Here is a 23,703-nt window from a genome sequence, read left to right on the forward strand (position 1 = left end):
ACCAAATATCATCTTGAATCGTACACCCACAATTCCCACGTGTTGTGGGGAACCCGGTGGGAGATAATTGAATCATGGGAGCAGTCTCCCCCATACTGTTCTCGTGGTAGTAAGTAAGTCTCACGAGATCTGATGGTTTTATCAGGGGTTTCCACTTTTCCGTCTTCCTCATTCTCTCTTTGCCGGCTGCCATCCACAGAAAACGGACTCTCTCCTCCTCGCCTTCTGTCATGACTGAGGCTTCCCCAGCCACGTGGAACTCCAGTTAAACCTCTTTCTTTGGAAATTGCCCAGTCTTGGGTATGTCTTTATCAGCAGAGTGAAAACAGACTAATACAGGGCTCAATTAAAAGTACCCTGGTTACCATGCCAGTAGCAGCTGGAGTGGGCTTGATATTGGAAACCAGGTTTCCTGAAGTCTGTACTCCTCAACATATAAATGTAAAATTATTTTTTCCTCATAATTCTGTATAGCAAGTGTGCTGTGATGAACTATTATCTCCTTTGTAATAGTTGCTTTGACAGCATCTTGGCAAGATTCCCTAAACTAGCGTCACTCTGTTATTGGTTATCAGAACAGACTCATTTCAGGTATTTAAGACAGTCTTACTCATTTAAAAAAATTCCACCTCCAGCTGAGTTCAGTGCTCTCCTTCTCTCCCCGGCATAGGCTGCCTTGTCTGTGGCTGCAGTTAGGAGGCAGGGCTGGGGGCGGGACGATGTGTCAAGGATCAGCTCTTGGCACCCACCCCTTCCTCTACTACTAACCTGCTCTCCAATTCCTTCATATATTGGATCAGGGAAGAAATAGAGAAAACAGAATTTCAGCAAGTTCCTTACGGAACTAGTTCAGGTTACGGTATCTCCTTGGCTGATTTTTTTTGTTTTGTTTTTTGAGATGGAGTCTCTGTTGCTCAGGTCAAAGGTGAAGGTTGCAGTGAGCGATTTCAGTTCACTGCAACCTCTGCCTCCCAGGTTCAAGTGATTCTCCTGCCTCAGCCTCCTGAGCAATAGCTGAGATTACAGGCATGTACCACCATGCCTGGCTAATTTTTTTGTATTTTTAGTAGAAATGGGGTTTTGCCATGTTGGCCAGGCTGGTCTCAAACTCCTGATCTCAAGTGATCCGCCCGCCTCAGCTTCACGAAGTGCTGGGATTACAGGCATAAACCACCGTGCCCAGCCCCTTGGATGATCTTCTAATCTCCTCACTATCTCTGGGCTCTTTGAGGCTGGCCGTGACTCCAATATGCTCCACCTGCAAGAGTGTGTGCCCTTGCCGTGCTTCTATGTCTCTGCAGCGCCCCTAAGCGTCGGCAGACTTGGGAATTCTGGCCTTAGCTAGTGCATCACAGGCCACATTCCCGTGAGGACTCATGTACTCTCCCCTGTGGGGTCTGAGCCAACTCACAGGCCACTGAGCACATGTGGGGAAGGGTGACAGGAATAGAGAGCATCTGGCCTCGGTGCCCAGGGGCACTGAGCGAAGTCCTAAACAACAGCCAATCAGGGCGCAAAATGCCCATTTCCTGCCATTCTCATAGATTAACTCGTTTGGAACCACCGGGGGAAGAACTCCCCAACCCTTCCAACCCACCCTGCCCCTGTGTCTGCAGAGGAGCAAAGAGAACATTGTCTCTAAGCTGGCCTTGGAGACGGTGGTTGGATGCAGGATTGATTCTTAAATGCACACCTTCAATAGACCCTATCAGCATATGGCTGACCCCAACTGCCAGCAGTTCTCTGAAGTTAGAATGAAGCGCTCACTGCCTTTTATTTTCAGTTTGGAGCATTGTCCACAATTGTAGGACAAAGGAAAAATCTGTCACTGGGCAGAAACCTCACTAGGATACTCAGAAGAGGCACTGGGAGTATTCAGTGATGAACTGTGGCTCTCAGATGCCAGCCTCACTCCAGCTTGGCCTGACCATGGCCATGGCCTGCTGGGTGCAGTGTCTGATGCATAGACTCTGGGTGGGGTTGGCCCAAGAAGGGTTTTTGGCAGTAATCAAAGCAAGGAATGACTACTTTGTCTAAAATCTACTGTTCCTGGACTATACCAGCAGCTTCACCCTCATTTCAACACCACATCCAAACAGTTTTAGGGCCTAAATGTAAATCCAGGTCCAGGAGAGAACACATACCCGCTTCCCACCACATTACAGCACATGGCTGCTTCAGGGCCCTGGAGGAGATAAAACAAGCACGCCTCAAACACTCCTAGCCCATTTCCATGCGTAACAATCTGTCATTGCTTCTAGGACGTATTCATTTATTCATTCTTTCAGTGAAGCACCTATCTCGTGCCCTCCCTGTGTTTCAGGGACACAAAGATAGATAAAAGAGATCTTTTTCCCCTTGGTAGTTTGCCCAATCTGTAACTGCCCAAGGAGTTCACCTTGCCCACTGCCTAGACAGAGCCAATTTATCAAGACAGGGGAATTGCAATAGTGAAAGAGTAATACACACAGAGGCAGCTGTTCAGGAGACTGGAGTTTTATTATTACTCAAATTAGTCTCCCTGAAAACTCAGGCATCAGAGTGTTTAAGGATAGTTTGGTGGGTAGGGGGCTGGTGAATTGGGAGTGCTGATTGATTAGCTCAGGGATGAATTCGTAGGGATTTGAAGCAGTTTTCTTCTGCTGAGTCTGTTCCTGGATTGGGAGCCACAGAACTGGTTGGCAGGTCCAGGTGGGGCCATCCAGTTGTTAGAAATGCAAAAACCTGTAAAGACATCTCAGAAGGTCAAGCTTAGGTTCACAATAGTGATGTTACCTTCAAGAGTGATTGAGGAAGTTGCAAATTTATAACCTCCAAAATAACGGCTGGTAATATTTCGAATTCCAGCCCCTCTCATCTTGACTTGGTGGCCGGTGGCCTGTCATTTATTTTACAAGAATAGTTTAGCCTTTTGGGAGGGGCTATTATATAAACTATTCACTAAATTCCTTCCCAAAATTAGTTCGGCCTATGCCTAGAAATGAACAAGGACAGTTTAGAGGTTAGAAGCAAGATGGGGTCGGTTAGGTCTCATATCTTTCGCTGCTATAATTTTCTCAGTTATGATTTTTGCAAAGGCCGTTTCAAATCTAGCAAGGTAGACACAGACACATGGCCAGAAAAAATGACACAGTAGTGTAAGTCTCTTAACAGAAGTATAAATAAAAGGTTAAGAAGCTCAAATCCAGGCTGGAGATTGTAGCCCAAAGGAGCAAAGGCATAATAGAGTGTGAGTTATTGAGGACAGCAGTCCATCTTGGCTCTTTCTGGATTCACCTGGGTCTGGCACATATTGGATATCTAACAGTTGTTAAATTGACCTAGCATTGGAGGCATGGGAGTGTGAAGAATCTGAATGAAAACAAATAATTTTGTCTGTCTGATATATAGTGTAGGGAGGAAGGAGTGCATGATAAAAGCTTAAGACCTCATTTTGAAGGTCCTTGAACGCCCAGCAAAACAGTCTACACTGTTTCCATTAGGTACAGAGGGGCAGGAAACAGAGAAGAGTGACACTGTGATTTTTTTTTTAAAGCCTTGTTAGGGCACTGGATTGTGGTTTAGGTCCAGAGTTGTGGGTGAGTTATTTTGATCCAGGAAGAAAGATTTGTGAGGACTGCCATAATCCAAGCGTTCAGATGTGGTTTCCAAGTTGTTAGAATACCTTCCTCTAAATGGTGCTAGAGAAATTCAAAGTCCCACAGCACTTTAGGCAGGCTGCCCACATCTGAGGTATAAGGGAGGTCTTACTCTGTACATCTAAGTCTTTGAGTTTAAAAGGGTCAGCCCAGAAGACACTGGGAGGCTGGGTCCTGGCTTGAGCTCTGCCACCTGCCTGGTCTGCAGCCCCTGCTGGGATCTTTAGGGAGCCAGGGCTCCAAAGAAGCTCTGTTCTCTGCATTCAGGTGCTGTAAGAGCACAGCTTTTCTCTGGGTGATCTCATCCTCTCCTCTGCCCCACCTGCTTTGATTCCTTCCTCCCACATAGTTACGGAGCCTTAGGTCTCTCTGTGCTTCAAAATTCTTCACTCTAGTGGGACAAAGAGAATGCCTGCCTTCCACACAAGGCTCAGAGCCAGGCAAAGCTTCAGAAGCACAGTGACAGCTAAATCACCTGTCTCTGCATCTTCCTTGGGTGTCTGTCCTTCTGGGCACACAGTCTGGAGCTCTGGAGCTGTCTCCTTCCATGCCCAGACAGAGTTTTCAGGGCTTTTATGAGGTCCTTTAATGCTCAGGGTTGTGTAGTTGAAGGGCTCAAAGGCAGACACATCTAAGATCCAATCCCAGAGCATTAGCTCCAAGACCTTGAGCAGGTCACCAAACCATATGCCCCTTCTGTGTTCCGTAGGACAACAGTAGTCACCTTGCAGGTTGGTAAGAAAATGCAATGAGAAGCTTCTATAAAGCAACTACCCTCAGAGGTACCCCCATATCAGCAGTCCTTCATTTTACTAATTGAAAGGTCTTTCCTGCCACCCCTATTGATATCTAAGCTATAGCAATTTCTCCAGAGAAAGATAGATTTGTTCCTGGGGCAGGATTGTTCTAAATCCCCTCTCTGTGTAAGCCCTTTCTGAGTCCAGTGGACTTGACTTACTTGGCAATGGTTTCCAACTGCCACTGGTGATGCATGATTTTTCTCAGCCACTTTGTCAACCAGGGACCTCCATGGCCAGTGACACCCCCTGCCATGCCCTGGCCTCGCTTGGCCCCAGGCCTGCTGAGGTGCCCCATCCACTCAGCCTGCATGTGTTATAGATTGTACCTGTGTTTGGCAATCCTGAGCGCTTGTCCCTATCCAAGAAGAATAAGGTTACATTAACAATCAGAAGGGTAAGGATAGGCAGAGAAGAATTTTATTGAGCAATGAAACAGCGCTCAGCCAAGAGAAGGCACTGTGGGGCGCCCCCACAGTCAGGTGGTTTCTCTCTCGGTGACCAGTTCCAGGGCTATTTATGAACTCAGAATGGGGAGTGTGTGCTGATTGGTTTGTGAGTATGCAAAAAAGGTTAAAGTGAAGACAGCACTCAAAGGTGGGCACGGTAGTGTAGAAAACCAATTAGGAAAGGATAGGCAAACATAAAATAGCTGAAGGGTGGGGCTCAATCTGAGGAAAGCAAGCCAAACAGAGAAAACAGCTTCTCAATCTGGTCTGTGTTTTTGACTTGCAGCTTGGCTTTCAGGCTTTCAACTGTCTTTGGCTTGGAGGTGAGGTTTCACCAGGGGCCCGCCCCATCTGCCTAGGCATTTGGCTGCCTCCTGCCACTATCACTGAGATTTTAGCCGAGAGTGCCCTCGTTTCATTTCCTCAGTCTCAATGCCCTTACTCCGAAGCTGCAGGGCTTGCAGCTCTATGAGAAAGGGAGGTGGTAGTTCATACTGCAGAAGCCCCATCAGTTGGGAGATATAAAAAAGCAAATAGATGTTCCTTGTTTTTGGATAGGAAGACTCAGTGCTGCAAAGATGCCAGCTCTCCCTAATGAATGTTGCAGCTCAAAGCCATCTCAATCACAATCTCATTGCAGTTTGCTTTGTTTCATTGCTTTGCCACTTGATCTAATTATTTTAAACTTCCTCTGGAAGAATATATTTTCAATAATAATCAAAAGAAGAGAAAAAATGATAACTTCCACATATTAAAATATTTTATAAGCTTGCAATAATTAAGAGACTATGCCATTAATAGAGGAACAAATTGACAACCAAAGAAAGAGAATAACTAGTTCAAACATATAAAACATATGCATATATGAGGCTAAATGGCATTTTAAATCAGAAAGCAAAAAATACACTTTTCATTAAATTTTATAACAGTTGTCTTGCCATTATATTTACAAATTAAATGTGAATATTCAAAGGTAAATGAGAGAGAGAGAGAGAAAAATTTTATAAGAAAACATAGGGAAATATTCTGAATCTCAGTGTGGGGATGGAATTTCAAAATGATACCAGGCTGGAGTGCAGTGGCATGATCTCAGCTTACTACAGCCTCCGCCTCCTGGGTCCAAGTGATTCTCCTTCCTCAGCCTCCTGAGTAGCTGAGACTACAGGCACATAACACCAACCCTGGCTAATTTTTATATTTTTAGTAGAGACAGGTTTTCACCATGTTGGCCAGGCTGGTCTCGAACTCCTGACCTCAACTGATCTGCTGCCTCAGCCTTCCAAAGTGCCGGGATTACAGGCATGAGCCACCACGCCTGGCCAGGTAAGGTTTTTTTTGTATGATTCACTGCTGTATCCCCAATGCAGGAAACTTGTCAGTGTTCAAGAAATACACATTGAATCAATGAATGAACTCCTAGAACAATGGCCACTCTTAGTAATAATTCTAAGTGGTAGGTTTTTGGCTAATTATTCCCTAATTTATGTTTTAAATTTTTCTTCGGAAATGTGTATTATCTCAAGAGTAAGAAAAAAGAATTGCTATTTTCATTAAAGTGGCTTAAAAAATAGACACAGCAAATCTCCTTCAGTTATACACTTAATAAATCACCCTTTGGAGAAGAATTATGAAATGCAAAAATCAGCTTTAAAAATATTTCTTGGATGATTTGGTATTAAAAGTAAAAAAAGTGTTGGGTGCAGTGACTCATGCATATAATTCCAACACTAGGGGAAGCCAAGGCAAGCAGATCACTTGAGGCCAGGAGTTTGAGACCAGTCTGACCAACATGGTGAAACCCTGTTTCTTTGTCTGTTCTCATGCTGCTAATAAAGACATACCTGATGCTGGGCAGTTTGTAAAGGAAAGAGGTTTAATTGACTCACAGTTCCACATGGCTAAGGAGGTCTCACAATCGTGGCTAAAGGCAAATGAGGAGTCAAGTCACGTCTTACATGGCAGCAGGCAAGAGAGCTCGTGCAGGGGAACTCCCCTTTATAAAACCATCAGATCTCATGAGACTTATTCACTATCACGAGAACAGCATGGGAAATATCCTCCCACTAGGTCCCTCCTATGACATGTGAGAATTATGGGAGCTGCAATTCAAGATGAGATCTGAGTGGAGACACAGAGAAACCATATCACCCCATCTCTACTAAAAATACAAAAAATTAGCCAGGTGTGGTGGTGTGCAGCTGTAATCCCAGCTACTCTGGGGGCTGAGGCACAAGGATTGCTTGAACCTGGAAGGCAGAGGTTGTAGCAAGCCAAGATTGCACCACTGGACTCCAGTCTGGGTGACAGAGCAAGACTCTGTCTCCAAAAGAGAAAAAAATTAAAAAGTAAGAACTGAATGTGATGGATCTAGCTGAGGCCACCTTCACCTATTGCATTAGTCAGGAAACACTTATTGAATATCCGCTGCGTTCCAGGCACTAAGAATACAGACATGAGTCAGGCGTGACCCTTCCCTGGAGGACGTCAGAGCAGAGTTGGGAGCAGGCATAAAACAGCTCTTGACAAGACGTGAAGCAAGTGACCCTGTGCATCAATACAGAGTGTTGTCATTGCTCAGAGGGGAAGCTCTTAACTCAGCTTAGGCAGGAGAGAGATGGAGTATGGGGTGGAAAGGAAAGAGCAGGCTGAGAAGACAGCTCAGGGAAGTGCCCCTTGAGCTGAGTGATAAAGGACTAATAGGAACTAGCAAGGAGTGAGGGGACAAGAGAAAAGTGTGGGCAAAGCATGGATCAGCACTCTGGAATGATTTCCTTTGGATCAGCACCAGCTTGGAGTGTCTGAGGAGGGGAGAGTGGTGGAGATACAAAGCTGGAAAGGTTTGCAGGACCGTAGTCCAGAAGGGCCTTGTGGGACTGGACTAAGCAGAGTAGCTTTCATCCTAGTGTGTTGGGGAGAAGGCATGGGAGGGCATCAAAGAAGGTACAGTAGAGAGGTTAAGGAGTAGAGAGGTTGGCAGACGTGCTCGCTTGTTCTAATAGCATGTGTGCCGGCGAGACTCGGGGCTGGCAGGTGCCCAGGGCCCTGTGCTCAGAAGGACCCCACACTTTGCTTACTGCTCTCCTGCTGTCATCTTGATTCTTAATAAATTTTGAACAGGAGGCCTCACATTTTCCTTTTGCACTGAGCCCTGTAAATTAGGTAAGAGGTCCTGGCAAGACTTGAGGCAAAGTTTGTTTTGCAGTTGACCAGGAAAGAAGTCAGTAGGAACTTCTGTTTCTCCCCACCGCAGCCTTTGTACTTAGGGGTCTTCTCAACATGTGTCCAGGGAAGAAGCAATAAATAAAAAGGCAATGTGTGACATTTCCCAAGGTGCAGGCGATGCCCTGTGATGTGTTAATTGTACAAATGAGGCTGAGGCAAAGCTTAGCTCTGGCCCTTCCCCTCCCCTGACACCCTCATCTCTCCTCCGAGATCAGCAGAGTCAGAATGAGCCTCTCAGGTAGTAGTAGGGTGAGGAGGAAAACAGGTGTTTCTGTGTATTTGTTTTTGTTTTGCTGAGACCACAACTGCCAAAGAAGAGAAAATGGTTAGCTCATTTCCACAGTCACACAGCTAGCTCCATCCCACCCGCTTCGTGCTCGGTGCTGCTTCCACATCCTCCTGGAACCCCTCAAACCTCAGCGGAGCCTCCCCACTCCACGGGTCCCGCTGCAGGGAGTCACTTCTCCTGCTTGGTTCTGACTCATGGTCAGGCTCTGACTGGCATCTTGACCCCCAGCTCCTTTGAACACACATACACACATGTACACACACGTACATGTACACATGCATCCATACACACTTGGCTCAGGGCACATCAGGGTTTGTTTTTGTCGCCATGAGGTTTTCCTTCCACACATCTCAGCGTGCACCAGCTGCTTAGCAACAAGCTGTTGGGCCGAACTGGGAATTAAATAGCTCCCTGGCTGCTGCACCTCAGATGCCACAGGAGGGGAAGGGTCCACCAGAGGGCTTGGGGTGTGGCTCCTAGAAGAACACTCAGAGATGGAGCAGTCAGGGCTCTGGTCCTGTGCCAGGAATCTCAGAGGCCTGCTGGGAACGGTGCTCCAGAAAATAGAATCCTGACAGCAAGCCGTGGGCAGTGGGGAAGCTGCAGGGATAGCTGATGATGGGTGGAAGGCAAAATGTAAGAATTACTAAATCTCTGCTGATGGGATTTGCCTCAGCAAGATCTGGGTTCAGGTCGTCATCGTGGCCACCCTAAAATCTTCCACCCTGGCTTTTGGTTCTTGCTTTTGGAGTTTAAACTCAGAGCCCCCTGTCTTAGGAGTTCTGCCTCTCGTGTAGCATCGAGGCAGAAAACGTTAGCACCAGGATTCTGCAGTTGGATTTTCTAGGTTCACACTTTAGCTCTGCCGTTTACTTTGTGACCCTGAACAAGTTACTTCACCATTCTGTGCCACAGTTTTCTCATCTGTGAGCCCCACCTCATAGAAATGTTGTGAGAATTAGGTTAAACAACTAAAAGGACTTTTTGTAATGTCAACTCCAAAACAGACATCCACAATGCTGAGGACAGAAGGAAGCAAAGTAAGCTACTTTTTAAAAGTGTCTTCTGTGTGCCGGGCACTGTACAAAGTGCCAGCTACCCATGAGATTGATCTTTTCCCACCCATAGAAACTGAGGCTTAGAAACAAGGTGCCCTTCTCAAGGCCAGGCTTCAGAAATGGGGCCAGAGTTTGATTTGGTCACTGTGGCTTATAGCCCTCACTCATTCCTCAAGCGAAACTGCCTCCCCTATTGCCTTTGAAAGGGAGAAAAATACTAATTTCTCTGGCATGGGGTTGGGGACAGGTGTCAGGATTTGATGGAAGAGCTCCTCCCCAGAGTAAACATTTTAGAATTATGATATGAAGCCAGTGTAGTTACCATAGCACTCCCTGGCATATGGTACCTGAGATGGGGAAATAGTAAGCCAGGGTCTTGGGAAAATGAAAGATGCCATCAAGGTACAAAGGCAATAGATAGCTAGATTTGGAGTGAAAACATGGATTCCACCAAGCGCCGTGCAAGCAGAAGGCCCCACCTGTCTGGCCACATTCACTGGCCTAGAAGACTGGGGAGTCCAAGGGCAGGAAGGGACTGCAGCCTGTGCTCAGAGGCTCACGGTTTCCCAGGTTAACACACAAGCCCCTGCTTCTCTGACCAGTGGATGCTCACTCTATGACGTGCACGTATTCCCGAAGATCTTTTAGGTAACAGCCGGTGCAGACCCTTTTGCACTGTCTGCACTGCTGAGAGCTGCAGGGTTCGGTGTGGTAGCCGCGGGCTGGATGTGGCTTTTGAGCACTTAGAATGTGGCTAGAAGGAATTGAGATGTGCTGTGAGTAATGACACATGCACCTGCTTCAAAGACTTAGTCCAAAAAGTCAAATATCTCACTGACAGCTAGTGATTACATGTTGAAATGATGTAAATTTGATGTGTTTTGAATATAATGGGTCGAACAGAATCTATTATTAAAATTTATTGTTTTACCTTTGTAATATGGCTATTAGAAAATTTCAGATTCCTTATGTGGCTAGCATTTGTGGCTCACAATATCTTTTTATTGGACAGGGCTGCTCTCAAAGGTAAGCCTACTGTAAATTCACAGTAGGATTTGTGTTTAGAGAGTGCTTTTGCGGTCATAAAACACTGGCCTCTCTTGATGGCAGAATCACAGAAAGCCAGACCTGGAATGAGTACGTTTAAGCTGTTTTGTTCAATCTCCTGATTTACAGGCAGAGAAACTGAGGCATTGAGAGGAGAAATGATTCCAGTACTCCAGGTGCCATCCGTAGGCCGCCCCCATCACGATCTGGTCCTTGCTGCCTCCACACCCTAGAGCTGCCTGGTCTGTTCCTCTCAGTCTCTCTTGTCCAGCTCTTCCCCTTCCCCTCCCCTTCCCTCAGGGAAGGCTGGGAGAACTTTCCTGGGGGAGGCATCTTTATTCATGAACCTGGCCCAGGGGAGCCCAGGGAGCCTGTGTGAAGACCGCTCTCTGCTTTCCCTGCAGAATCAGAGAGATAAATATGGAAATGTGCGAGAAGAGCTTCCTCAGCGGAGTCAGGGCTGCCGCAACATTGAATGCATAAACCAGGGGGGGTGAGGAGGAGCTCCAGGGCTGCCGCCTGCTGAGTCTTCTCAGCACCAGCCAGGCCCTTGCTCCCCTTTAGGCAGGCTCGGCGGACCCCTGGGTATCTGCCCAGGCTGGGATTTATTTCTGTTTCCCACAGCACCTCCTGTATGCTGCCCCCTGACACCCCAAAACTACACAGGTGCTGGCTCATCTCCAGCTACCATCCAGCCCCCGACCCCACCCCAGGATGCCTCCCCTGACTTCTCCAACCTGCCTGGGCTTCCTCCTCCAAATCCCAAGTGCCTGGAGGCTACACTCTTGCTTTCTGAGGACCCATCAGCAGCTTCTGTGAGATATGCAGACCCCAGACTCATCCCAAACCTGGAGAAGTAGAATTTGCATTTTCATGAGATCCCGAGGAGATCTGCTCCGGCCCACACCAGTGAGAGCAGGGCACGGTGTCTGGTTTATACTGTGCCCTCTGCAGTGCCTTGCACAGCACTGGGCTCCCGGTAAATACTCCAACCATAGACAGAACGACCTTTGTTGAGTCCTTGAGGTTGACACAGCAGTGCTTTCCCAGACGTGGTCTCACGTAACTCCCCCACTGTCCTGGATAAGGCTGAGTGGTTAAGTCAAGACTCTAAGCGACTTGGCCTCTGGGAGTTTTGGAAAAGCTGCTGACACCACGTGCTCAGTTTCTTTGCTGCCTCTGTCACTAGAATGCATGCAGATGTGGCACGAGCAGTAGAATTGAGATGTTGCCCTATTGGGGGTCTGTGTTCCTATATTAGGTAGATGAGAAGTATGTAGAATCTATATAGCCCCAAGTCAAAAAGGCCTGAGTTCAAATTCTGCCACTAACTAGGTATGTGACCTTGGGCAGGTTACATAACATCCCTATGCCTCTGTGTACTTATCCACATAATAGGGACATCAGTGGGACCTGCCTCATAAGATTGTTGGTGAATTTCACGATTCAATATGGGTAATGTGCTTACATAGTGCCTGACACATAGTAAGTGTTACAAAGTTTAATTAAACCAGTGTCTTTTTTCAAGTGTAATGTTGAAGACTTTGCAGACTTAGAACCACAGGAGCTGGTAGAACTCCTAGGCTCAGAGGGAGCCAACTCCCTCATTGCACACAAGAAGAAACAAGCCCAGATGGTTGAATCCCTCTCTCAGAATCTCACAGCCAGTAAGTGGTACGGTCGGAACCTGGACTCACGCACACTCAGCCTCCTCCTTCTTCCCACGCCCTACAGTACACGATTAGAAAGTAGAGCGAGCTGCAGACCTGGCACTGGAGTCCAAGCTGCCCACCCAGGTGTGAGTGCCTGCCCTTTATCCTCAGTAGGATGCGAGGAACCTAGCTATGGGCCCTACTGGCAAACTCTCCAGAGATTGCCCCTCTGCCCTGAGATCTAGTCTCTAAGTCGGTCCTTCTTGACCACTGAGGCAAGAATCAGATCACATTTGCTGCAGTTACTCCTTAGGGAAAGGAAGAATCAAGGATCTGGGGTTTAGGAGGAGAGAGCAGCCTATGAGGGCCCCTTCCCAGGGAAGTATTTTGCCGACTCCCTCAGCTCTCCCTTGAATGCTCTGCAGTGAGGATGTGGAAGTGTGAGGTCTCGGATGCCCTGGCACGGCCGCCCTTTTGTGTGGGTTTTGTGTTCCTGCTCTTTGTGCCCATGAGTTCTGACTCTTGTTGCATCTTGTGGCAACTCCCAAATAAGTCCTCATCTTTCCTTGGCAGGCCCTAGATTCTAAGTTGCGATGAACAAGACTTCCTCCTGGAATCAGGCCTCTGGATCCTTGAAAGATTTGAAATAGAGAGCTGGGGGTTTCCCGCAGTGATCTGGTCTTTCTATTGTTTTGCTAAGGGGCTGGTAGGGGTGAAGGGATCTATTGCCCCAGCTGCCCTGCAGGGGAGAGGGAGGCCTTTAACTCCTCCTAATTTATGTCTCATGTTGCAAAATGCGTTGCCTCGATGGAAACACTGGTTTTGAGCAAATTTGGACTCCGGATGACCAAGGTTCTGTTTGGGCTTGAAGGTAATAAAAGGAAGATACAGGTATACCTGGATATATCCCACACATCCTGCAAGGTGAAACCCACCTTCCTCTCACTGGTTGCAGCCTTGGCTGGGCTTGCGCTGCTCATTAACTTGGGGTGTGCCTCTGTCTGCCTCCCTAACCACATGCAGATCTTGGCCTCAGTTTCTGCCTTTCTGCATCTCTCTGAGAACCCTGCCCAGTATCTGCAACATACGGTGCATATAGTGGATGATGATTGACTGATCACTCGATAGACTGTTTTCTATAAAATGATGAAAGAAGATCATTTCCTCTTCTGAAGACTCTATGTACTCTTTAAATGTTTGCTAGTTTTCGTATTATTGGCACATACACGGAACACAGCCTTGCCGAAACTAAAATAATAATAACAATAATAATAGCATCTTTCATTGGCTTAGTACCTATTATGAGCCCAGCACTGTTTGGGAGTCCTTGCACACATCCTCCTAATCCTCACAGCATCACTACCAGGGCCATCCACAGAAGGAAAGCCCAGTGCCTCTAGGTACCCTAGTCTTCAATAGTGGAAGAACTGGAACCCAACCCTAGGCATTGTAACTCTATTCCAGTGTCCTCCCCATTAAATCCCAAAGGGCTCAACCCAACAGCCAGTTCTCCTCTACCACATCCCATTTTTTTATGTGAAGAAACTAAGGCTGGGTGTGGTGACTCACACCTGTAATCCCAGCACTTTGGGAGGCCAAGGCAGGAGGATCACTTGAGGTCAGGAGTTCGATACCAGCCTGGCCAACATGGTGAAACTCTGTCTCTACTAAAAATACAAAAATTAGTTGAGCGTGGTGGCTCACACCTGTAATGCCAGCTACTTGGGAAGCGGAGGCAGGAAAACCACTTGAACCTGGGAGGTGGAACAGGTTGCAGTGAGCCAAGATCATGTCCTTGCACTCCAGCCTGGGCAACAGAGTGAGACTCTGTCTCAAAAGAAGAAAAGAAAAAAAAAGAAACTAAGGCTTTGAAAAGATTGAAAACCCTTTGCCCAAGACCAGGTCCCACATGGTAGTGAACCGCAAAACTGATATTCAATCTCAGACCCATCCAACCCCAAAGCTTACACTCTCCACCACAGCATAGCACCCTTACTTCTCTACGTGTGTATTTCCGTCTGCAACCAGATCTTATCCTATTCCTCTGGTGGCAGAGATGGGACCATGTGGGGCTTATATAATTGGGGAGAAGTTAAGGATATTGCAGTAATGCAGGACAGGAATACATTTGGGAGAACACGTCAGAGTTGGTGGGAAGCGTCCTCTCCTCCAGAAAACAGAAGCCACACCTTCTAGGAATGCCCCGAACATGTTCATTTCTGACGAATGTGTTCTGTTTCTTTGTTTTTATTTTTTTATTGATACATAATAATTGTACGTATTTGTGGGATATGGATATTTTGATACCTGTAAATAATGTGTAATGATCAAATCAGGTAATTAGCATATTCACTACCTCAAACATTTATCCTTGTGTTGGGAACATTCAAAATCCTCTCTTTTAGCTATTTGAAATATACAATAAATTCTTGTTAACCATAGTCACCCTCCAGTGCTATAGAACACTAGAACTTTTTCCTCCTACCTAGATGTAATTTTGTGTCAAATGTGTTCAACTTCTGCAGATAGAGCAGGCCTGGCTCTGGCTGCCGTTGCTGTTACCAGCTGTGCTATAATACTTCTCTCCCCGCGATTCCAGACCTGGTGGCCGATGGCATTCCAGTAGGGTTCTAACTGAGATGCAGCCAGGCTCGGTGTTCCCACCATTGTCACCATGACACTGTGAAATGAATTAGGTGCAGGGTGAAATGATAATCCATCTTGGATAGACCACTTTATTCTGGAGGAGGCAGGGAGATAAAACAAGTGTTAGAACCAGTTGTGAAATCTGCTGTTCTGCCCACTTCAGTGAAGCAAGTGAAGACCATACGAGGTGAGTGGTGTCATTCTAGCTTTCCCCACAGCAACCAAGCTGCCACCAAGCACCTTCAGAGATCCTCACCACTTGCCTAGTTTCAAAAATCACTGCCTTTTAAAATTAGTAAAAACAATCTTTCTAATCTAGCAGACTGGCTTTGAGTGGAAACTCACCACAACTTCCAAGGTGTAATTTGTTAATGACCTCCCAGTTTGATGACAAAGAGTAACAGGTTGGTGGCTCCATACTGATCAGGAAGAGAAGTACTAGAATAGCCCCCTGACCAAAATCAAAAGGACATTGACCCGATTTGTAGTGCAAATGGCGTATTGGACAGAAATAAAAAGACAGTTCATTTGATTTTAAAATCTGAGTGATCAGTAAATACCCCTCAGGGTCTGTGACATTTCCAATGAAGATAAAGAGAGAAATAGGGATAGAGAGAGAGAGAGAGAGAGAGAGAGAGAGAGAGAGACTTAGACTTACTTATAAACATAGAGATGGAAATAGAGAAAGAGATATGATATAGACGTAGTTATATAGACGTACACATAGGGATAGAGACAGAAATATGAGAAAGAGAGAGAAGAGAGAGATTCACCCTTCAAAGTTTGATCCTATAATGACGGCATTAGTGACAAAGGGAGTGGTAGGCGCTTTGATCAATGACAAATCCAAAATCATGAAAGTAACATCCCTTCTTTTTAAAAAATTTTACTTCCAGAATCAGAAAAACTACATGAAACATTATAGTTAAATGAAATGTTGAAGCTTATCTGATTTATCCCTCATTTTATATCCAGGGAAATGAAAGTCCCAAGACACAAGATGAATTGACCTTAGTCACACCCGGACACTCTGTCACTCAACCAGCATATTTTCCTCTGTAATAAATTGCTTCCTTTACCCATCCCAATGCAATAGCATTTACAAAGCACCTACAGTATACCAGAATCTAATCTGAGAACAGTAAAGATACAATGAAGAACAAAATATAACCCCATCCTTAACACAGAGATGATTCTGGCTCTTCCCACGGTGAGCATTCTAAAGTGAAGGAGATCTAGAAGGTAAGGAGCTTGGATTTCTATTGCCTGATTCTTATTTTTTATAAAAAAGCAAAAGGACTTCTCTGGGAGTTCATGACCTTTCTGGGGCAGTCTGTGCAAACAGAGAGAAGCAGTCTAGGACATAAGTGAAAATTGCCTATCTAGCCCCAGGAGGCAAAAGCCCTGTCTCTAGAAATTTAGTTCAAGACTAATTTTATTCTCAAATCAATGTAATTGTGCAAGAATCACAAACTAATAATGGCTGCCTTGTAATAAAGACTGTAACGTTGAAGAGGCAGTGACGATTGAAAATGGAAGTTGTTACCCAGAGGGCAAGGGATGGGGCAGCTCTGAGAAGCAACCTTAGGATCTGTGTGACCCCTTTGGGGTGGGGGTGGGGGAGGGTGAGGGTGTCCTCAACCTCCTTCTGGGGAGCCTGCATGTGTTGGTAGCTCATGTGTCGGGCTGCGTCTACATGTGGCTTGTCACATCCGCTTGAGGGCAGGGACCAGGCCTTCTACTTCTTCGTGGTTGCCTCTCCTCGTTGTCCTTCCTGCCGGCACAGAGCTCAGCATGGAGCCCAGCACCAATTGGGCTTCTGTGAGTATCTGTTGAATGAACGCTTTGGCAGGAAACAGTTTTTGGACTCACCATTTCTAATTAAGGGAAAATGTCTCTCCTCTTCCCATCCACGTGATCGAGTACAAGTGCTGCTCTGGGCTGATTCATCCCTCATGAGTCATCTGCTTAAGTAGTAATGCGAACAGGTTTGCAGGCCACGTGGTGAGCCTTCTGCAGCGCAGCCGACTTCAGGCAGCTGTCAGAGCACATTTCAACCTTTCTACTGGCCAGTGGGTAGATTTGCCGCTGTCTCTCAAGGTCTCAGAACGATCTGCTTGCTGAGTCATTTGTTCATTTGCTAGACGCTTACTGAGCCCCTACTGTGTGCCTGGCCCTGTATACCATGCAGCGGAGATTACAGTGATGGCAAAACCAGGTCATTTCTGGCCTCCATTTAACTTACAGTCTACTAGGGAAAAAGGGCACAAATCTGCAATCCTGTGAACATTTCTTCACGATTGTAACAAATGTTCCCTAGGAGCGGACGCAGTGACACGCATGTGTGTAATAGGGGTCTGACTAAGACCAAATCAAGGTCTAAAGAATGAACAGGGGTTCCCTGGGCCAAGGGCAGAAAAACGTTCAGACGGCAGCAGCACAGCAAAGGTCCATGACTGTGGCAGGAGAGCGAGGTCCAGCGGGGCCCCAGGGAGTGAAAAACGCCCAGACAAGGGAGCCGGGGAACCAGAGGCTGGACACAGAGGCAGGCACCTGACCCAGAAAGGTGTCTGAGGCTTGGAAACTGTCCTTCCTTCTTCTGAGAACAATTAGATGCTATTGGTGGGTGTGGAAAGGCGACTTGACCAAACACGGGTGTGCGAGGTTTCCCCTGGAGCTGCGGTGACGATGGACGGGCCTGAGGGAATGTAGGGGAAGTTAGGAAGCAATGAATGTTCCATGACAATGGGGTCCTATTCCTGGGAGAGGCCTCACAGATGTGAAGAGCTGAAAGCCAAAACCGAGTATCAAGTGACCTCTCAAAGGCATATGGCCAGCATCTCAGGACACATGCACTGAGACCCCATCGGCAGGAAGTCTGCTGGAGAGGCCTGACCATCCCACGTGAGAGCCTGAGCACCCAGTGCAAGGAGCCAGGGTGAGGTCATCTGAACAGCTCCTGCCTTTGGTGGCTCCCACGGGAGGTAAACAGACCTAAAGCAAAGAGAAGCCTGACAGTCCATGAGGGGCCCCTTAGCCTCTGAGGTGCAGCATAGCCAAGGGAGGTCAGGACCCCAGAACAGAGAGGCCGAGGGTCTGTCTGCAGGGTGGGTGTGGGAGGAAAAGGAGACCGCAGTTGGTGCCGGGAAGAGCCAGGACTTTGACTCAGATGGCACTGAGTTTGATCCCCTGGCACCCTTTAGCGGTGTGACCTCAGTAAGTAACACCAGTTACTTACCCCAGAATAATGACCCTCCTCCAAGTCCTACACTTACTGAAAGAATCAGCTAGGGTGGCCTGTGACAAGGACCTGCTTAGGGCCTTGTTCCACGTGAGACACTCATGAAACAATAACCACTGTCTCAGTAGCAGGGCCTGAAGAGGTGGGTACAAGACCAGGTCATCCAGAACAGGCTAGAAGCTACTGGTTCATTCCGGCAGGGTCAGGGGAGATGACCTTGGAGGTGGAGCAACTGTATTTCAGGGTGATGGTATTTGTGTGTTCATAGGCCAGGCAAAATAGGCCTTTGAAATTTGAGAACGAAAGGAACACAATTGACCCAAGTGAGGGTGTTTTAAAAGCAACTATGTCTTAGGAGGGATTGGATGGCAGACCCCTCCAAGAGCAGCGAGCAGTCCAAGAATACTCTTCTGGTTTTCTGAAGGCCTAATTCCTATCATGAGCTCTAGTTCCAGCAAACTAATGAGCAGAAATCTATTCTGAGGTCTGAGGGCTGCCCAGCGTTAGCCAGGAGCTGGGCCTTGGGCAGAGCCCTGGAGAGAGGCATCCTCCGAAGTGGCATTGCTGCCACCCCTCCTGACACAGCACATCAGCTATTGAGTGGGGGAGGGGAGGCGAGTCCTGGCTAAGGCCTTGCTTGTGCCCACCCGACCCTCACCCAAGGGTTGGGCTGAGGACTTCTTGGGGAGCTGCCGCCTCCATCGCATTGAGGCAGTGCACCAGGGATCTTTGGAGGGGAGAGACTCGTGGCAAATGTTGCAATATATTCTCTGGAAGGATGAGCTATCCAGGCAGCAATGGTGCTGGGGAGGGCTGGGATGGGGTTGCAGAGGAAACGTTGTGTCATGGGACAGAGGCACAGTGTTTGTAGATCACCCCAAGCCTTTCTGTGCCCACGCTGGGTAGGGCCCTGGAGGCACAGAGACAATGTTGTCTGGTTCTCATGCACCACCTCTTAGAGGAAACAAACCTTTTGATATTCACAACTAGATAGATTACTGAAAAGAAAGAAATGCAGACTCGGGCCCATTATCTGTAGGAAAAGCTCCTGCCCTGGCCAGTAGGAAGCTGGTTGACCCATGCAAAGACTCCTGCTGTCTGCCTGGGGAGAGAAAAGACCTCAGGTGTTTCCTGGGGTTTTCTTCTGCAGGTTGGTCTGGTCAGGGCCAGGGTGTAGAGTACACCCGGGAGCAGTCAAGGTCTGTGTAATCCCAGGAAGTCTCAGACTCTGAAACTCTAGGCTATGATGAAGAACAATGAATTGTCAGCAGCCTGCATATTAGGGTGGGGGGAAAGGACTGCACACTAATATTTTAAAGTTTCAAACTGACAATATCATCTTCATTACTGTTGTTCGCAGCTCCATACACTTGTAATTTATCACAGTATAATTGTATACTTCTTTATATGGTGGGTTTGTTAATGCCTACTTTCCCCCACTGTCCTTAGTGCTCTACGTCTTTCTTTTATTGCCAGCACCTAACACTGTCCTTGACACATAACAGCTGCTCAATAAATGTTGAGTTAAAGAATGAGAAAATAACTCAGTAGCATCTTAGTAATTTTCATACAGTACATATGTTTGGCCAGAAGGTGGCAATAATACTCAGAGTCGAGAATTTCGAGCTTCAGAGGCAATGGATGCTAAAAATTACATAATGCAACAAATTTGGTTGCTTCATCAAATGTAGAATTAAGTTTATTTCTTCGGCTAACCCTCGATTAACACAAATATCAAGGTGTGGCAGAAATGGTCAGACAGATTTGCATTCAAATCCAGCCTCTGCTGCAGACAGCCAGGAATCTTAGGCAAATGCCATTGAACTTTCAAGCCTTCTACTTCCTCATCTACAAAATGGAACGTACAATGTCAGATTTTATTATGAAAATTAAGTGAGAGAACACTAATACACACACACACATATATATACATATACATATGAGTGTGTGTGTATATATGTTTATAATTTTTCAACCTCAAAGTTCTTTATATTAGAATATTTATAGGTTATTACTGCCATCAAAAATTACTTCCATGTCAAAATTTAACACAAGAGTTGAAGCAAAATACACTGAGTTAAAAAATTGAGAAAGAGTATGCAAAAACAAAAAACAAAAAAATCAATCACTGTGCGTTTCAGGCCCTATTGTCCTCCGAGAGAAATAAAGCCGTGTTCCAGACCCTGACTTCTTCCTAGAGACTGAAGGAAATGTGGCTTCATTTTTCTGTGACGATCCATCTAGAGTTGAATTATTTTGTCAAAATAAGGAGCATTTCCCTAATTAGAAAAACTCGAAGCACTCAGAACATGATAGGATACATTTTCTAAAGGAAACAATCCCTCCAGACATTTCAGAGCACGTGAGCACACACTCAGTTCTAAAGTAAATATGTTGGCGATAAAAGTCAGTATATAGACCTTCTGCAAGGCACATGTAATTTTTATAGCTCAAAATTTACAGTTGATTTTTCTCCCAAAGTTTTTTAGACCTAAGTTAATTTTTAATATACTGACCTAAGGTGCCCAGCTATTTTTAGATAAAACTGTGAAATATCCCTTAACCTAAAAGTAGGCTGTGAGAATTAAGACAGTTAAAGCATTACACTCCCAGAAACCTACATGAATGAAGGTTTTGTGGCCACTGGTCTCACGCCAACTGCATACGGAAACGCCGGCTGGTCAACAGCACTCTGGGGACTTGGGCACCTGCCCAGGGGCTTGCCCTGCTCCACTCCGAGTCAGGTTCACAGGTGCCAGCTGCACCCAGGCCCCTAATCATGAAGCAGATGAGCACATCAGCAAACAGCACCCCCTAGAAAGGGACCAGGACCACTCATGCATAAGGCACAGGAGTTGTAAACTTGCCTATGTAGAAGTTTTCAGGTTCAACATTGCTTAGTCCAAAATTCAGTACCTGGCACCCTGTCCTCGGGTACCAAGCACCTAAGTAGCATTGCGGGTGAGGAGCCGGGATCATGCTGAGTTGGTCAGAGGAGAAGGAAACCTCTTCCCTCCACAGCTTCCCTCATTGAAACCAGCGGCTCATTTTCTGATCTTTAGGAATACTTTGCCTTCTATTCTAGTTCTTATCAAGGAACATGACCAATGTCCATTTTGAGTAAAGTCCTCCCGTTAGCTGTGCAGACTCAGAACACAGAGACCTGGAGGTATTACCCTCTGAATCCACAGCACCCAAGACGATGCCTGACCTGAAAAAGAACTCAGTGAATTTTGATGAATAATGAAAAATGAAGGATAGCAGAAATGAAAGATGTGTTTAGGGAATGAGGGAACATAAGAGAACATTGTCCTTTGTAGCCAGGGAAAGATATGTTTGATGAAAACAGAAATGGGTCTCAAATGTTTATTTTGTGAGATAATAAAATGATTGTGTCATTTTAGGTCACTAACTTTTGGGGTGATTAGTTATATAGTAATAGTCTTTTGAACAGACCGTTGTGTCTAGTAACGGGTTCTAGTGAAATATAAGTAACGGGAACTTTCCTCCTCCTGGAATACTTGGCTGTTCCCTGGGCCCCATGTATCAAATCCTTCTGTGTTAAAGCATCTCTTATGTCTGGAGAGAAATTTTCTACCTTCCAATGTACTTCTAGGTGCAGGAGGAGTGGGAAGCAGGGCTCTGCAGGACCCAGGGCAGGATGCACAGTGAGAAAGATGGACCGAGGGCCTCGAGGCAGATAGCCCAGAGTGGGCATAGAGGCCACCTGTGTGAAGGCTGCTCGCCGGGTCCACGTAGCAAGGCAAAACTTACGAAAGAATAGGAATCTCAATGAGCATCCTCAGTAACCTTCTGCAGACCTTGTAGTGCTTGTCTGTAGAACCCAGAACCCAGATTTATTCATCCAGAAACACAGACATAACTTCTCTGCTCTAAAATAGCACACGGTTTGTTTCTGGTTTTATTTGGGGCTTTGCAGTTCTTCCCCGTTAATTATCAGAACTACCTGCTGTTTGTGACTGGCCTAGGCCTGTGTCCAAGGGGACTGAGGCCACCGCCTACCGATTCCCCTTGGTCTTCCCTCCTTGTGGTCTCTGCTTCCTTTTCCTCCTTGTGTCCATTCTCTGCCTCCCACACAACCCTGGTGACAGTTGGCTCTGTGGAGAAACCTCTTTATGTCTCTCAAAAATAAGCCCAGTCATGTTCTATTTTTAATGGGTTTTAAATGTCTGTTCTGCAAAAGAAAAGTCCCTGCAAAAAGAAGTTGGAAACTGGAAACTCACCCAGGGAGAGGATAAGTGTGGGCCCAGGACGAGGGCTGGTGGCAGGAGAAATCAGGTCTGGGCACCCTCCCTCTGGCCCTGTTGAGCAGCGATGAAACCAGATTCTCATATCTAGAGGAACGTGGATGTTCGTGTAGTAGCCCTGTGTGGGGAGAGAAGCTGCCACCTGCCTCGGTCCTGGTCCTTGGGGGAGTGAGCAGAGATGCTGCCACACTAGCATCCGTTGGTGTTTGTTGACTGACTCCAAGCCCCATCAACCAAAAGCCACATGTCACCAGCCTCACCCCCAGGAAACAATGAGATGCCTGTACGTGAGCACATGCCGTGGGAAAGCCTCCCCTGAGGCCTGCCCTTGCCCCTGTAGTCAGGCCAAACCTCTCTCCAAAGGGTGAGGCCCCAGCAGCGTCCAGGAGTTCCTGTGGTGCTGTCATTAGGAACCTACCTCATCACCGCAGTTCCGTCCCCTCCTGACACCTGACTGCGTGTGTTCTCCTTTGCAGTTCTTCCCCTATGGAGACGCCTCCAAGTTTGCCCAGCATGCCTTCCGAACCTTCGACAAGAATGGGGACGGCACCATCGACTTCCGAGAGTTCATCTGCGCCCTGTCCATCACCTCCAGGGGCAGCTTTGAGCAGAAGCTGAACTGGGCCTTCAATATGTATGACCTGGATGGTGATGGCAAGATCACCCGAGTGGAGATGCTGGAGATCATCGAGGTGAGGCCCGGGGCGTGGTTGGCGGGGGGTGGGCACAGAAGGAGACCCCATGGCAGCCTCCTGGGTGCAGGCCTTGCTGGCTCCTTCTCTCCCTGCTCCAGCCCTGCTGGCTGTACAGCATACCTGGACTTCTCCTGCTTCTGTCCCCGCTGCAGCACAGTGTGGGAGACATCCTGGAACCAAGCCCAGGGGCCAGTACTGTCATTACAGTGGCATCGTCGTCAGCCATTCACTCATCACTGGATCTCCCATGAACTTGCCTTACTGGGCACAAAGAATGTCATGGGCTCAGTTTCTCTGGCACTTAGTTTATCTCTGCTCTGCCTCACTCCCGCTGTGTCTACCGGGCATCCGAGGCTGCCAGGAGCTCCTGCTGGTATCCCTCCCACTTCTGATCATTCCACAGCAAGCAGGCTTTGCCCGTGTGTTTGCGAGTATCCCAAGATTCCTCTGCCACACCACCCCCTGTATTCTGTGCTCCCAATGTGAAGCTCTTCTTGGTTTTCCTCTAATGCCCGGTCCCACTTCGGGGTCTTCCACTTCCTCACTCTCTGCCCAGCATGCCCTCCCCTGGCCTCCTGGGGCTCCTCCCTTACTCCCATCTCTGATCCTATCCCACCTCCCAGAGAGGCCTTCCTTCCCGCATCCTTTCCCAAATATGCCCACCCCACCCCCACACCAAAGCAATCTAACCCTTACCAAGA

At 47.1% G+C, this 23,703-nt stretch overlaps 1 protein-coding gene across 1 annotated transcript in view; it reads left to right on the forward strand.

The window, feature by feature from the left end:
• VSNL1 (visinin like 1) overlaps positions 1 to 23,703 on the forward strand; it is a 108,724-nt gene that overhangs the window by 78,623 nt on the left and 6,398 nt on the right. Inside the window, exon 3 of the mRNA XM_012438855.3 lies at positions 22,784 to 22,999. Within this exon, the coding sequence (XP_012294278.1) occupies positions 22,784 to 22,999 (216 nt within the window). The remainder of the gene's footprint in view (positions 1 to 22,783; positions 23,000 to 23,703) is intronic.

This window comes from Aotus nancymaae, unplaced genomic scaffold (genome assembly GCF_030222135.1).
Source record: "Aotus nancymaae isolate 86718 unplaced genomic scaffold, 86718_ANA_hifiasm-v0.15.2.pri h1tg000057l, whole genome shotgun sequence".
Taxonomy (NCBI): Eukaryota; Metazoa; Chordata; class Mammalia; order Primates; family Aotidae; genus Aotus; species Aotus nancymaae.